Raw genomic sequence first — 17,027 nt, 5'->3', positions numbered from 1 at the left:
GGTGCAGAAACAGACGTTTGTATGTGCACATCTGGAATCGTTAATAGTGTTTGAGGCAGCAGAGTGAGCTGGAAGTGTGCACAGGGGTGCGTAAGCAGACGTTTGTGCACATCTGGAAACATTAATAGTGTATGAGGCAGCAGGGTGAGATGGGAGTGTGCACAGGGGTGCGTAAACAGATGTTTGTATGTGCACATCTTGAAACGTTAAAAGTGTATAAGGCAGCAGGGCTGTGAGTGTGCACATCTAGACATGTTAGTGTATAAGGCAGCGGGGTGGGATGGGACTTTGAACAGGGATGCGTAAACAGACATTTGTGCACATCTGGATATGTTAATAGTCTATGAGGCAGATTGTATGTGCACATCTGAAAACGTTAATAGTGTATGAGGCAGAAGGGTGCGCTGGAAGTGTGCACAGAGTGTGTGAACAGATGTTTGTGCACATCTGGAAATGTTAATAGTGTATGAGGCAGCAGGGCTGTGAGTGCGCACAGGGTATGTAAACAGACGTTTGTATGTGCACATCTGGAAGCGTTAGTGTATGAGGCAGTGGTGTGAGCTGTGAGTGTGCACAGGGGTGCGTAAACAGATGTTTGTATGTGTACATCTTGGAACGTTAAAAGTGTATGAGGCAGCAGAACTGTGAGTGTGCACAGGGATGCAGAAACACTTTGTGCACATCTGGAAATGTTAGTGCATGAGGCAGCGGAGTGAGCTGGGAGTTTGCACAGGGGTGTGTAAACAGACGTTTGTGCACATCTGGAAACGTTAATAGTGTATGAGGCAGTGGGGTGAGCTGGGATTGTGCACGGGGTGCATAAACAGACATTTTTATGTGCACATCTGGAATCATTAATAGTGCATTAGGCAGCGGGCTGGTAGTGTGCACGGGGTGTGTAAACAGACATTTGTATGTGAACATCTGTAGACTTCACTAGTGTATGAGGCAGCGAGGATGGGAGTGTGCACAGGGGTACGTAAACAGGTGTTTGTATGTGCACATATTGAAACATTAAAAGTGTATGAGGCAGCAGGGCTGTGAGTGTGCACATCTAGAAATGTTAGTGTATAAGGCAGCGGGGTGGGATGGGACTTTGAACAGGGATGCGTAAACAGACATTTTTGCACATCTGGATATGTTAATAGTGTATGAGGCAGATTGTATGTGCACATCTGGAAACGTTAATAGTGTATGAGGCAGAAGGGTGAGCTGGAAGTGTGCACAGGGTGTGTGAACAGATGTTTGTGCACATCTGGAAACGTTAATAGTGTATGAGGCAGCAGGGCTGTGAGTGCGCACAGGGTATGTAAACAGACATTTGTATGTGCACATCTGGAAACGTTAGTGCATGAGGCAGTGGTGTGAGCTGTGAGTGGGCACATCTGGAATCATTAATATTGCGTTAGGCAGCGGGCTGGCATTGTGCACGGGGTGTGTAAACAGACATTTGTATGTGAACATCTGTAGACTTTACTAGTGTATGAGGCAGCAGGGTGAGCTGGAAATGTGCACAGGGTGGGTGAACAGACGTTTGTATGTGCACATCTGGAATCGTTAATAGTGTTTGAGGCAGCAGAGTGAGCTGGAAATGTGCACATGGTGCGTAAACAGACATTTGTATGTGCACATTTGTAAACATTGATAGTACATGAGGCAGTGGATGGCTGGGTGTGTTCACCGGGGTGCAGAAACAGATGTTTCTGCACATCTGGAAATGTTAGTGTATGAGGCAGCGGGGAGAGATAGGAGTTTGTACAGGGATGTGTAAACAGACATTTGTTCACATCTGGATAGGTTAATAGTGTATGAGGCAGCGGGTGAGTTTGGAGTGTGCACAGGGTGCATAAACAGACATTTGTATGTGCACATCTGGAAATGTTAATGCCGCATGAGGCAGCAGGGCTGGGAGTGTGCACGGGGTGTGTAAACAGACGTTTGTATGTGCACATCTGAAGGCGTTAATAGTGTATGAGGCATCGGCTAGAGCTAGGAGTGTGCACAGGGGTGCGTAAACAGACGTTTGTATGTGCACATCTGGAATCATTAATAGTGCATGAGGCAGCAGGGCTGGGAGTGTGCAGGGGGTGTGTAAACAGACATTTGTATGTGAACATCTGGAGACTTTACAAGTGTATGAGGCAGCGCGGCTGGAAGTGTGCACAGGGGTGCGTAAACAGACGTTTGTATTTTCACATCTGGAAGCGTTAATAGTGTATGAGGCAGCAGGGTGAGCTGGAAGTGTGCACAGGGTGCGTGAACAGACATTTGTACGTGCACATCTGTAAACGTTAATAGTGTATGAGGCAGCAGGGTAAGCTGGGAGGGTGCACGAACATATGTTTGTATGTGCACATCTGTATAAACGTTAGTGTCTGAGACAGCGGGGTGAGCTGTGATTGTGCGCAGGAGTGCATAAACAGATGTTTGTATGTGCACATCTTGAAACGTTAAAAGTGTATGAGGCAACAGGGCTGTGAGTATGCACAGGGGTGCAGAAACAGACGTTTGTGCACATCTGGAAACATTAACAGTGTATGAGGCAGCGGGGTGAGCTGAGTGTGTGCACAGGGGTGCGTAAACAGACTTTTGTATGTGCACATCTGGAAACATTAATAGTGTATGAGGAAGGGGGTGAGCTGGGAGTGTGCACAGGGGTGCGTAAACAGACTTTTGTATGTGCACATCTGGAAACATTAATAGTGTATGAGGCAGCAGAGCTGGGAGTGTGCACTGACACATGATTTTGGCCCTGTGTACATCCCTTGGCCACCTCTGTTTCTGTATCTGCGTCTTTGCTCTGTGCTTCATGCCAGGGCCGGACTGGGAACCCAAAGCAGCCCTGGCAAATTTTGTCTGACCAGCCCTCATAAGGGGCGTAGCGAGCGAGCCTGACCATTACATGGACTATTGTTGGAGGGGTGGGTTTTGAATGCAAAAACAACAAGGTAATGGATGGAATGCTTGAATTAATCTGGCCTCTGGCAATTGCTCAGGGACACATCCCAGTCCATTGTTATTTTGATCACCATGCCACCTCTGTTTAGACCCAGCCATATGCAAATCAGTCTTGACCCTGCTTCAGTGGGAACAGCCCAGCCAGAACTGCCAGGCCAGATCCTCCCTGAACCGGAAGACAATCAATCCAGGACCAGTTTCATGCATGCAGGACCCACATCTGGACACAACCTTCCCACTTAGGGAGACGCACTGAAGTATACAAAAAAATGATGAATTATTCTGAGCCACTGGTAATCATGCGGGGTGCATTTAAGTCCTGCGTTATTTTGCACACAATGCCACCCCAGTTTGGACCCAGCCATATGCAAATCAGTCTTGATCCTGCTCCAGTGGGAACCGTCCAGCCCGAACTGCCAGTCCAGGTCCTCCCTGGACCAGAAAACAAGCATCCTACAACCAAAGGGCCTCAGTTGTGGGATCCTGAACTAAGTGTATCTAGAGAAGCTGGGAGGCAGACGCCATAGGGGTTAGGGTCAAAAGGTTGGCCCCGGACTCAACCACTATGAAGCTGTCACAGCCAGTCCGCGTAGATGGTTGAGTAGCTACTTCTGCAAAACTCGGTTCACTGTGCCCCCTCGTCATCAGAGCCCAGTTCTAACTCAAGTAATTCCACCTAGAGTACCTCCAGGGGCTTGTAGCATTGTGGAGTCCTTGGAGGAATAATGTTTTTTTTTTTTTTTAATGTTTTTATTGTATTTTCACTTTAGATCCATTACCATCATTTAACATTTACAGTTTCAGGATATGGTAGATCTATTACGCAATTATCACACAAATTAACAATAAAACTTAACTTAGGTCTTGTCATTATGCTTAAAGGGTATTCAAATGTGGTTTCTGGATGATCAAATTAACCATGTGGTTTTAATGGACTTGTGTGTCCCGGCTTAGTTATGTTCATTTACTGGAATATGCAGTTATTTGCTTTGGTGGGGGAGACCCAGTTTAGTGACAATTTGTGGTATGTGGGTCCCCTTGACTTTGTGTTCCTGTGCGGAGCACTAGATCTGCTCTAAATAATCACTATGGGTTGCTTCTGGTGGAAGAGGTGGGTGTGGGAGCATACTCTGATTATACAATTTGTCCTGTCCAGCCTACTCGGAGTATGAGGATTAGTTAGGTAAAAGAATGTTTGTCTCAGGGTCGCCATATGTTCCAATTCATGGCGGTTTCTCATCACTTTTGGCTTCTAGTCTGCTTATTAAAGTTTCCCAGACCTCGCTTCCTGTATGCTGTTGGCCCTCCCTAGCTGATTTCCGCAGTACCATTGACTCTGCGCTAGCCCATCTCAGTGTCATGCTGTGCCAAGTTTTCAGATCTGGAGCTGTGGCCGATTTCCAGTTCATAGCTATCAGTCTTTTGCACATCACATATGCTAGGTCTGTGAATTTATGTAGGTGCTTATGTTTCTTATCTCTGTGTCTCAGACCCAGCAGGCAGGATTTAGGGTCCACTGTGAGCACCAACCCCGTCAGTTCCGATACCCTCTCCACTACTCCGCTCCATTCCCTGTGCACCTGGGCACATTCCCAAACCATGTGGTAGATGTGTGCCAGCGGGGCCTTACGTCTTGGGCAGGTTGGGTCCGAGCTATTTGGAGGAATAATGTTATGAAAATATAACTTTAGCCCTGAAACATTTACGGCCAAAAATGTCCTTTTTGTGAGCTATATTACCTAATCAAGATTTTATTGACCCTAAAGTTCATAGTTCAGGAGGGTGATACGTTTAGAAGAGCACACGTTTGTTATTGCATTGTAATTCGAAATATACCTAATTCCCGCAGTGCAGTACTTTCCGTGAACCACATGTTGATGGAGTAGGTGAAAGGATAAGTCTTTAGTACCTCTGACAGTATGTTTCAACACCCAACTCCTTTACGTCTGACGCACTCTTGAATCTTTCAAGCTTCTCATATCACTCAAGAATTAGTTTGCTTGCTCGATTCTTATGGTCTTTTTTTAAGTTATCCATTCAAGTCCATCCTTGTAGACTTGCTTGTTCTGATTGTAGTTTGTCAACTATGGGCCTGATTACAACTTTGGAGGAGGTGTTAATCCGTCCCAAAAGTGACGGTAAAGTGACGGTAAAGTGACGGATATACCACCAGCCGTATTACAAGTCCATTATATCCTATGGAACTCGTAATACGGCTGGTGGTATATCCGTCACATTTAGGACGGATTAACACCTCCTCCAAAGTTGTAATCAGGCCCAATATCTTAGATGTTCTTCATTTTACTGTCCAGATTTATGCTACAGTTCTTTGAAGTCAGACATGGACTTCATTTCCTGATCATATAATCTTCATCACAATCCAGTCACATACCAAGTTGGTCTTGGGTCACTAAACATAATAACCATTCCTTTATGTCAGAAAGTTATATTTGGAATACTTTGATTATATCCAAATATCTGCACATTGTTCCTGCTTGGAGCATGACCTTCAGCTATTGTCAACTGAGAAGGAAGATAGGTTTACTGGTAATATTATGTCCACGATCAGTTTGTACATATAGACACTAGAGTTATTTGCATTCCGGTGTCCTCATCGTCCTGTTTGTTCATGACTCACATATATGGAATTTACATTTTTGCCCTCATGCACTAAACCTGAGTTTTGCAACACCAGATTTTTTTTTATCTTTCTTTTTACAGCAAGTGAGTGTTGAAACTTCCTTATTTCAGTGGTGAGAGCAAGTTCCAGAGTTTGTCCAGACCAGCATTTCTGTCTAGCAGTTGATATGTTGTGATTCACCGCTGGTTGTAGTTTTCGGTGTTTGTAGAATACGTGTACTAGGTAGGGGTGCTGGAAAAAGGCTGAAATCCCTCGCATTTGAATACCTTTGGGATCATTGGAACTCATATTATTCTGCTGATGTGGAGAAGGTCCAGGTGCTGTTCTTTTCTTAACCCTGTTATTCCAGGATACCATTGCATGTACTTCTTCACATGTGTAACTTTAGTGTCTACGCACGCTTGCCGTCTCGTCGCCATTGTGCAGTCACTGTACTAGGAGCATCCTCAGAATATGGATGGAATCCGTCTCCGGGTTTCTTGGATCTGTGCTGTGATTTGAGTGTCTTCTCCAGAGATTGAGGTCAACACGTGGGCTGGCAGCCAAGCAAGTTCATTTATTGTGCAGTTATGTTTGTGATGATGAACAGAAATATTGTGACTCTAAACTGCAGATGTTCTCTCTTCGCTTGTCCGGATTGCTGACCCTCACTGCCAGGATCTTTTCAGCCTGTTGAGGTATCAGCGTCTCCCCTCCATTGTTTGAAATCCAGCCTCAAACTCCCCACTTTCTCTCCCCTATCCCTCCCAGGGCGTATTGTCGCTCTCACCTTCTCCTGAACACCTTCTTTACTCCGCTGTCCATCTGAGCGCCCTTCGGTCGCCTACTGAACATCTGTCTCGCTTCCAGTCACCTCGTCGGACCCTATGCTTTCCTCCTTTGGCCCCAAGCTCCCCTTACCACTTCTATTGTATTTGAGGTATTTATTGAAGCACATGAAACCCAAAGGCATCAAAGTGCTGATCTGGAAGAAGACAGACGTGAGGAGGTTGCCTTCTGCAGAGAAATCTGCTGTCTTGGTACTAAGTTGGGAATAGCCGGGTTTTACCCTGTCTCGTGAACACTGAGTAGGACCTTGTGCTCCTAATGCTTCCAGGAGGCAATTCCTGAGCCTTGTGGCTGCCACAGAGAAGGCCTGATCTCCCCATCTAACCTTTCTGCTCCTGGGTATTTCCACCCTTCTCCCTCCAGCCAATCGAAGGGCTTTACTTGGAACATATTATTTAAAGGCTACTTTCAGATGTGACAAACCCTGAAGATGAAGAGCCTTATGGGTCAAACATAGGGCTTTAAATGACATCCTTTTCTACACCATCAGCCAGCGAAGGTTCCTCAATCCTTCCCTGAAGGAACTTTGGCCAAGCCAAAACCAGACGCGCCGCCGCGTTCTGAACAGTTTGAAGTTTCTTTAAGGAGAGTTTGTTGATATTCAGATAGAGACCATTACAGTAGTCAAGATGGGATGTGATCAGAGCAGTCACAACCGCTACCCTGACCTCATTGGGGAGGACCGGCAGCATTCTTTTCAAGGACTTCATGATCCAAAAATAAGTGCTGACTGTCTCGTTAACTGAGTGTCATAGGTCAGTGTATCATCAGAGATCACATCCAAATTTTGAACTGCGGACACTGGCACTGGTGTGCTGCCACAAGTATCAGGCCACCAACAACTGGACCAAATCGCATTATCCATCCCAATGACCATGATCTCCGTTTTCTCCCCATTCATCTTGAGCCAATTGTCTTTCATCCACTTGCTAACTTCTAACATGCACCTCCTAAATCTGTCCGCCACCTCTCTCCAGTCATTGTCAATAGCTACCATAATCTGGGTGTCATCTGCATAGGAGGTCACTTGAACCTGAAATAGGGCACCAGTTTTGCTAGGGGGGGACCATATAAAGAATAAATACAGTAGGACTTAGTGCAGACCCCTGAGGAGCCCTGCAGGGGAGCTGATAGGGATTTGCTCTAAAATCCCCTTAGTTGACTACGAGTGTTCCCTCTCCCGGGAAGGACTCGAGTAGCTTCAAAGCCGAGACCCTCAGCCCTGCCTGCCTCAGCCTTTGCACCAGTATAGCAGAAGAGACGGTATCAAAGACAGCGAAAAGGCCCAATAGTACTAAAATCGCTGCCCCTCCCTTGTCCACCAGCATCCATATTGAGTCAGTGGTTGCTATGAGTGCCGATTCAGCAACATGATTCTTCCAGAAGCCGTTCGTGAAGGGTTCTCCCACTCTGTGAAGCCATTCTCCCTTTTCCTATAGTGAGGCATATCAGTTCACCCAGCCAACCTGTCTAAATGGTTACCACTGCCTTAAAACAGTTACTCTCCCACCATGGGCAAAACATCCCACCCTCCAGAGAAAGCTGTTCCTAGACTCCCACACCCCTCTCCCTTTCCAGAAATGTCCTCACCCTCAATGCCCTCTCCTCCCCTACACCTGGACTCTTCTCTGTACTTGGACACTTCCTATGATACTCAAAACGGCGTACTGCATGCGCCTTATCTGCAATAGTCCACATGTTTCGGCACTCCTGCAACCCAGTCCCTCTTTAGAAATCTGTTCGTCCTCAGCCCCCTATCCTCCTCCCTCCCCACCTGGATCCCACCCTCCACTATTCCGCTCCCTCCCCACTCATCCCTCCTCCTGGACCAGCCCAAATTAGTCTTCACTTCATCCCTGGCCTCAGCATCACCCGTTAGCTCTAGAGTTCTTGTCATCCCTCCTCGTCTGGCTACACATCGTGTGATTGTTGAATCCTGAGGTACCAGTGACCGTCACACATTCTCTATGTTCTTACATTTTCGCCACACAGCCCCTTTTAGCTGCCCTGACAACAAATTGGACAGTCTATTCAAGGAGGTGAAGTCCATCTGAAATAACCTCAATGAGACAAGACTTTCCACATATTACATACATACCCTTGTGGACCACCTTTTGTCCTCCATCCAAGGGAAGAGGTGTCTCACTCAGTCCTGGCTCTCTATACCAGCAGCCAAGAACACCCAGTGACCCAAGAGATCCCACACCTGTCTCAAAGAGTCTGAAGTTGGCTCTTTCTAAAGTCCTACGTTGATGTGAGTAGACCATGCTTGAACACTGTTGGCCACAACCACATGAGCCTAATTTTGAACACTTTGATTGCAGATCACACATCTTCTTTCCCATTGCCCAGGTCTGTTCTTAAATGGTTGCTTCACAATTGCAGATTAGCTTCTAAACACGACGCAGACATTGCTGAGGCGATTATCTCACATGAACTACACATTCTATTGCTTGCAAAATTTTACTCGGTCACTACTCTGTCCCCTTGAGGGACATCTTTACCCCCTAATTCCTTTATTAAATAACTTGACCAGGATGATCATCCAGGATGCGGTGCTCCTGTCATTTACCGAAATGCTCTAAATATCTCCTGCTTCTTTGAGGATAACCTCTCCACCTGGGAGTTGAGCTCTTGTCAGCTGGGAGGTCATTGGTGAGCTCCATCAGCTGGAGGTCAGAGTGGAGTCTCTTCTACACCCCAACACCATTTTCCTTGGGGACTTCCTCTGTAATCATGGTGGTGACTTGCAAGCTACCATCCCGAGAGACTTCCTCTCTGATCATAAGCTCTTGCAAGCCAGTATAGGTGGGACCAACGTGAAAGGGACCTCTCTGGACTTTGTTTTATCCACGGATGGGTCCCGGTGCATAGAATTCATCCTACCTGCTGATTGGTCTGACCACCCCCTAATCCTCTTCAACCTCTCTGCGCATTTACACATTAGCAAAGGTCAAGTTGCAAGATGCAAACCTTGGATAAGAGACACTAAACAGATCAACTGGAATGAACTTTGCCTATGGCCCTCAAACCCTTGAGTGAGATGTAGAAAGCACAGGAGCTGAACTTGCACCGAAACCTGACCAACATCATGGATGAAATCTCCACTGCATCGTAAAAGACAGAAAAACAAATTGTTCCGCCTCTGGTGCAACCAGACTCTAAATGAAGAAAAAAGGAAACTCAGACTTCAAGATAGAAGATGGAGCCAAGAACCATCCTCCGTGCATCTAGTCCAGCTCTGCTTTATGAGAAGCACCTACATGAAAATACCATTTAATCTCAGAGATTTATTCTTTAGATCTCAGCTTGACAAGGCTAGAAACCTTCAAGGCATTCTCTTTGCAGTCATCAAGCACTAAACCTGCCAGGGCACAGCTACACTCATTAACACTTCCTCTGAAATCTGTGAAAAGTGTTTGACCTTTTTGAGAAGGTAAGAAAGACTGAAAGCTTTATCTCTAGTGAACTTGTTGCTAACCTGGCTCCGCTAACTGACCCACGCTTCTCCCAATCAGAGCGCGTGGTTACAATGTATTTGTGAAGATAATTCAAAACCCTCAGTGAACCAGATATCCTGAAGGTCACAGCATTACCCAAACTTACCTCATGCTACATTGAACCTGTTCCCTCCTCGCTCATCAAAGATCTGAGTCACCTCTTTTCCCCTCTCTGGACTAAGATTATCAATGCATCTCTTTTTCAAGTCACAGTTCTGAACTTCTTGAAGATCAGGCAAGGGACCCATCTCTTGAAGAAACCACACGCTGACCCAGAAGATCTAAACAACTTTCATCCAGTGACTAGCCTCCCTTTCCTGACAAAGGTCCTGGAAAAATCTGTCCTTACCATCTGTCAACACACTGAAAAATGTGATCTTCTCATCCACTTCCAGTCTAGTTTCAGACCAGGCTGCAGTAGCAAACATCCGTCTTGCACACCCTGGACCATGCTTTCTAAATCCTGGACCAAAACAACCACTGCCTTCTTATTTGCATTGATCTATCCTCTGCTTTTCACAGTATCAACTATGTCCTTCTTCTCAAGACATGTAAGTACGGAAAGGGGTTTGCAGGAAACAAGCTCAGATGGTTCCCCTCTTATCTCAATAACCGCTCACAACTGAACTGGATGGCTTCCTTCCTACCCCATTCTTGGTTAGGCTAAGAGCCCCTCAAGACTCCACCCTCACTCCCAGGGTGTTTAACCTCTACACAGAACCCTTGGCTGTGACTCTTCATCATTCCAGTTTTGTGTACCACATGTAAGTGTCTGGCACGCAGCTTCATTTAAAGATATCCTCCATGGGTGACATCATCTGTCTCAACACAGTTCTGGCAAAGGTACAAGCTCTGGTGTGTTCTCTGAACCACCTGAAACTGGATACCCTGAAGACTGAATTCCTATAGATAGTTCCCCCTCACAGCTCCCAGGACAGGAGTAGCTCAACTACTTGCATCCCCTGAAACGCAAACTTGTCTTCATCGACTCTACTAAATCCCTAGGGATCACCCCGAACAAAAACCTGAACATGCAAGCCCACTTCAGTGCGTCCACATGCAGTGTTGTGTTCCATCTTAGTCTTTTGAAGTAGCTGAACCCATCCATCCCTCTACCAGATTTAAAGAATGCAGGGCAAGTCTTATCCAGACTGGACCATGGAATTGCCAATCTAACTAGAACACCAAAGGCTCGCCTCTCTCTTCTCAGTGGAACCCGCAGTGCCACAGCGAGGCTGGTAACTAGGGCTAGATACATATTACTCACTTTCTCACAGCTCCCATCTGGGCTAGAAGCATGCTCAAGGTAGCTTGTCCGATTCACAAAGCCTTGCACCTTGGTACCCCTAAACACCTAGCACACAATCTCCCCATGTGTGGAGGCAGCCACTCTCCAGCTCCCTTCTGCTAGAGCTTGAGATATTTAAGAAAAAAGAGACCTACTCTTGCGTATTCTCCAGATATGCTTTAGTATCTGGAACTCACTTCCACCTGACATTCTCACGCACCCATCTGCTGTTACATTCAGTAGACAGGTCTAAGCAGTTTTGATCAACTCTCATCCTACTTTGAACCTGTGTCTCCTACTAGGTCGCCCCCGTCTTTCTCTGGTCTTGGTATCTCCGTACTCTGTAGGAAACTACAGTAAGTTAATAATCATTCTTGTACCTGCACCCCTCAAGTATTCAGTACGGGGGGAGTATGCTTGGCAGTCTTCTCAAGTCCAAAATTGTTGATGGGTTTGTAGATTTCTTGGTGGTTTCTCCTTGCTCCGGTGCTGACTTTTGTGTTGTTAAGTTCCTGTTGCTACAATTTTCTGCTGAGTAATATATCATTTTTCACTCTTTATCTTGCCTTGTACAGCGCTCTGATACACGTAAGTCATGTTTGCACTTTTAAAAACTCTAATGGCATCCCTGGGTCAGAAATCCCCTACAAGCAGGATGGGCTGCTGTTCGTAGCGATACCCGAGTGAATGGGAATCGAGGGAGGATTGTAGGATGTGGAATGTGACGGCTGCGTGCTGGGTGAGTGGATAGAAATAAGGGGGCAGCGTGGATGATTGCGAACAAATGTGTAGTTGGGTGCAGGGAGGATGGATGGCTTCCCTCAGTAATGGAATTGATGTTGAGGGTGCATGGTCTGAGCCGAGAAATGCTTGGTGAGAAAAATATGGAGGATTATGGGAGTCATTATGACCCCGGCGGTCGGTGTAAATGTAACAGTAGTACTGCCAACAGGCTGGCGGTACATACCACCACATACCACACCGACAGCCATGGCGTTAGCAGCCGCTGGGCCGGAGATAACAATCTCCAATCCGGCGGCTCCTACTGTACTGGCGGCGGCATTTTAACCCTGCCTACTGCCATGGTTTTCGTTTGTAACGCCATGAAAACCATGGCAGTAGGCCCTACCAGTGTCAGGGAATTCTTTCCCAGCCACTGGTAGGAGGCTCGCTCACCCACTCTAACACTCCCCAGACGCCCACCACCCCCCTTCCATTCACGCTCCCCCCTTCTAATCTCCCCATACACGCACACTCACAGGCACACACCACACATTCACACACTCACTCACACAGGCATACACGCATTCATACACGCATGCATCCATTCATTCACACACACACATCTGTACACACATTTACACTGACACACTGATTTCCATTCATATACGCATTCTCACACACACACGCGCAAACAACACTACACACACATTCACGCACACACTCACACATTCATGCACACACCCCCACACACATACACACAACACCCCTGTCCCCTGTCGGAAACATGACTTACCTGCATCCAGAGGGCCTCCGGCAGGGGACGGGGCGCTGCTACTGCCAGCAGAACACCGCCAGGCCGTATTATTTTTCATAAAACGGCTGGCGGCGGTCTACTGGCGTTGCGCTGCTGGTGGTAGCAGCGCCACCTTACTGCCATCTGCCAGCATGGCCACAGCCAGATTTCTGCCCTTCTTGTGGCGGAAATCCGTCTGTGGTTATATTTTGGCGGACGAATGTTAGCTGCGGCAACAGTATTAGACGCCCTTCGCCACAGGGGTAAGGCACCATTTACCGCCATTCCGAAAATGAGGGCCTATGTGTGTCTACCACAAGGGACTAGAGTTTGAAGGGAGCAGAGAGGATGAGTTTGGACCTAGTGTAGTTTGGGTGGGTGTGAAGCAGATGGGAAGCAGATGAAAAATTGGTTTGCATAGGAGTGATGCAATCTGGGGTAACAGAGAGGATGGCATGGAACATTAGAGGGGCCGGCCACCAGGATTCGAAGGAATTGTGGCATTAACAACAGGTGTGGGTGAGGGGCACTGATGGCATTGGTGGTCGGGGACGGCGTTGAGGGTTGGAGTGGGTGATGGTGACTCAGGAGATGATGGTGGATAATTTCTCGTCTTCTTCACAGATCGGCCAAATGTTCAGGACCAGGCGCTGGTAGAGCGGCTTCAACAAACCTATGTGGAGGCTTTGCGCAGCTATATCTGTATCCATCGACCGAAGGTGAGTACTGGCCAACGTACGCATCTTCCATTGAGAATTAGTGGTCACAGTAGAGTTGCCAAGAGTCCATCATTAATCAGCAGAGACCCTAAATATCCAGAAAAGGAGGTTTGGCTACCTAGGAAGGAGGATAGGCTAGTAAGAAAGGTAAGAGCCTATCAGAAGGAGTCTCTGACGTCACCTGCTGGCACTGGCCACTCAGAGCAGTCCAGTGTGCCAGCACACCTCTGAATCCAAGATGGCAGAGGTCTGGAGCACACTGGAGGAGCTCTTGGCACCTCCCCTGGGAGGTGCAGGTCAGGGGAGTGGTCACTCCCCTTTCCTTTGTCCAGTTTCACGCCAGAGCAGGGCTGGGGGATCCCTGAACCGGTGTAGACTGGCTTATGCAGAGATGGGCACCATCTGTGCCCATCAAAGCATTTCCAGAGGCTGGGGGAGGCTACTCCTCCCCAGCCCTGACACCTATTTCCAAAGGGAGAGGGTGTAACACCCTCTCTCTGAGGAAGTCCTTTGTTCTGCCTTCCTGGGCCAAGCCTGGCTGGACCCCAGGAGGGCAGAAACCTGTCTGAGGGGTTGGCAGCAGCAGCAGCTGCAGTGAAACCCCGGGAAAGGCAGTTTGGCAGTACCCGGGTCTGTGTTAGAGGCTCGGGGGATCATGGAATTGTCTCCCCAATGCCAGAATGGCATTGGGGTGACAATTCCATGATCTTAGACATGTTACATGGCCATGTTCGGAGTTACCATTGTGACGCTATACATAGGTAGTGACCTATGTATAGTGCACACGTGAAATGGTGTCCCCGCACTCACAAAGTCCGGGGAATTTGCCCTGAACGATGTGGGGGCACCTTGGCTAGTGCCAGGGTGCCCACACACTAAGTAACTTAGCACCCAACCTTCACCAGGTGAAGGTTAGACATATAGGTGACTTATAAGTTACTTATGTGCAGTGTAAAATGGCTGTGAAATAATGTGGGCATTATTTCACTCAGGCTGCAGTGGCAGGCCTGTGTAAGAATTGTCAGAGCTCCCTATGGGTGGCAAAAGAAATGCTGCAGCCCATAGGGATCTCCTGGAACCCCAATACCCTGGGTACCTCAATACCATATACTAGGGAATTATAAGGGTGTTCCAGTATGCCAATGTGAATTGGTGAAATTGGTCACTAGCCTGTTAGTGACAATTTGTAAAGAGAGAGCATAACCACTGAGGTTCTGGTTAGCAGAGCCTCAGTGAGACAGTTAGGCATCACACAGGGAACACATACATATAGGCCACAAACTTATGAGCAATGGGGTCCTGGCTAGCAGGGTCCCAGTGACACATAACAAACATACTGAAACATAGGGTCTTCACTATGAGCACTGGGCCCTGGCAAGCAGGATCCCAGTGAGACAGTGAAAACACCCTGACATATACTCACAAACAGGCCAAAAGTGGGGGTAACAAGGCTATAAAGAGGCTACTTTCTCACACCAACTCACCGGCCAATGAGGAAACCTTCAGCACAAATTCACAAGCTGGGTGTGAGTTTGAAGAACCAATCTGCAAGTGAACAATGAGATGCGTGAAACCTGCAGTAACCCAATAATGTGGCTTTAACCCGAATCTGCATGCCAGCTAACAAGCCAAATGTTGAGTCACCTATACCCAGTATAATGCAAAGAGGAGTCTCGATCTCCAATGGCTAGGTGGAATGTGTGCCTCAAACAAACGCTCTGAATGAAGGTGCATTTTGGTACCAGTCCAGGGTCTAAGTGTAGGACTTTATAACCAACAGACTTCCATATTCGGAACCCAGCACCAACCCACTGGCAACACATGAGTCACTAGCAGAAAACTATTGGTTTAAGTGGACTCTAGTCAACATTTCTGCCAACACTTTGTATCCAACACCACTCCAGTGGCCACCAGTGTTTCCAGCACAGATTGATGGACAAAAGTGCGATGCAAAACTGAGTAAACATTTCTCTTCTTCTCCCCACAGGACCCCTTGATGTTCCCACGGATGCTCATGAAGTTGGTCAGTCTCCGGACACTCAGCAATGTCCACTCAGAGCAGGTCTTTGCCCTGCGGCTCCAGGACAAGAAGTTGCCGCCGCTCCTGTCAGAGATCTGGGATGTGCAGGAATGATGGACACCTTCCTCGGGGCTCGGCTACCCCCAGGGGCTCCTCCTCAAGGGAGACATTTTGCACTAACCTGCCGAAGGGACCCTGTATAGTACAGACTGCATCTGTGTAAGGTGCGAACCGTGAAGGCGGGCCCATGAATGCACCATTGTGCTTCTAGGCACTTAACCTGAACACAGAGAAACATTGACTTGTCCAGATTCTCAGTATGTGACTGTGAAAGTGAGACTTAAATTCTGCACTAATGCCAAACCCTATACCACTAGACAAGCCCCATCGTTATGTTCATTGCAGGTTCTTTGTATGCTGCATTGTCGCCCTCTGCTGGACAGCCATTCATACTGCCTCCTATAAATTCTATTGAAGATTCCTTGTGGAAAACTCTCCGGTGGAAAGCCTGGTATGTCTGCCTGTTGTGCCTGTATGCTGAGCATCGACTTCTGGCAAGCACTGTGTCTCTTCCATCAGCTGAGTGGCCTTGCTGTTGCTCTCTCCACTACATCCTCCAGAATTATCCTTCAAGTGCTTAATGTGTAAAAAGAAAATTATAGGTGCAGGAGCCCAAAGTCTTTCTTCGGAAAGTGCTGATGGCACAGTCCATTATGGGAATTGCGCATCATGCCTGCCCAGTCTTGGTTCTACCTCAGTTTTTACTTCTACCAGCGTCCAGTTCCTGCTCTTTTTCATCCCTGCTTTCTCTCCTGGTCAATTTTTCTTTATTTTCTGTTCCCCCTTTCCTCTTTTATGCTTTTCTTGCTCTTGTTCTGCATCAAGGTTTGATGATAAAAACTGTGGGAAGGTCTTCAAAAAATGTATATGTTACCCACACCTGTAACCCCTTGCACAAACTAAAATAACGAAGCACTGGGAGTCTTTGTGTCTGATGATTTGTGTGAATATCCCTTTGTGCTGGCCGGCCTTGGTATCTCTCTCTCTCAAATGCATTGTGTGTATATCTCCCTGTGCTGGCCGGCCTCGGTATCTCTCTCTCTCAAATGCATTGTGTGTATATCTCCCTGTGCTCTCTCTCTGATGCATTGTGTGTATAGCTCCCTGCGCTGGCCAGCCTCGGTATCTCTCTCTCTCAAATGCATTGTGTGTATATCTCCCTGTGCTGGCCGACCTCGGTCTCTCTCTCTCAAATGCATTGAGTGTATATCTCCCTGTGCTGGTCAGCCTTAGTACCTCTCTCCGATGCATTGTGTGTATATCTCCCTGCGCTTGCCAGCCTCGGTCTCTCTCTCTCAAATGCATTGTGTGTATATCTCCCAGTGCTGGTCAGCCTTAGTACCTCTCTCCGATGCATTGTGTGTATATCTCCCTGCGCTGGCCGGCCTCGGTCTCGCTCTCTCTCTGATGCATTGTGTGTATATCTCCCTGCGCTGGCCGGCCTTGGTATCTCTCTCTCTCAAATGCATTGTGTGTATATCTCCCTGCGCTGGCCGG

General features: G+C 47.5%; 1 protein-coding gene across 9 annotated transcripts in view; it reads left to right on the top strand.

Moving 5' to 3' along the window:
• NR1H3 (nuclear receptor subfamily 1 group H member 3) overlaps positions 1-16,446 on the top strand; it is a 218,731-nt gene extending 202,285 nt beyond the window's left edge. For all 9 annotated transcript variants that reach the window (XM_069221646.1, XM_069221645.1, XM_069221649.1 and 6 more), the window contains 2 exons: positions 13,356-13,450; positions 15,438-16,446. In XM_069221646.1, coding sequence (XP_069077747.1) covers positions 13,356-13,450; positions 15,438-15,584 — 242 coding nt within the window. In that variant the 3' untranslated portion in view covers positions 15,585-16,446. The remainder of the gene's footprint in view (positions 1-13,355; positions 13,451-15,437) is intronic.
• Positions 16,447-17,027: the final 581 nt, after the last annotated feature.

Source organism: Pleurodeles waltl, chromosome 3_1, assembly GCF_031143425.1.
Source record: "Pleurodeles waltl isolate 20211129_DDA chromosome 3_1, aPleWal1.hap1.20221129, whole genome shotgun sequence".
Taxonomy (NCBI): domain Eukaryota; kingdom Metazoa; phylum Chordata; class Amphibia; order Caudata; family Salamandridae; genus Pleurodeles; species Pleurodeles waltl.
Note: the sequence above shows the minus strand (reverse complement) of the source record. Positions and strands in the feature narration are given on the sequence as shown.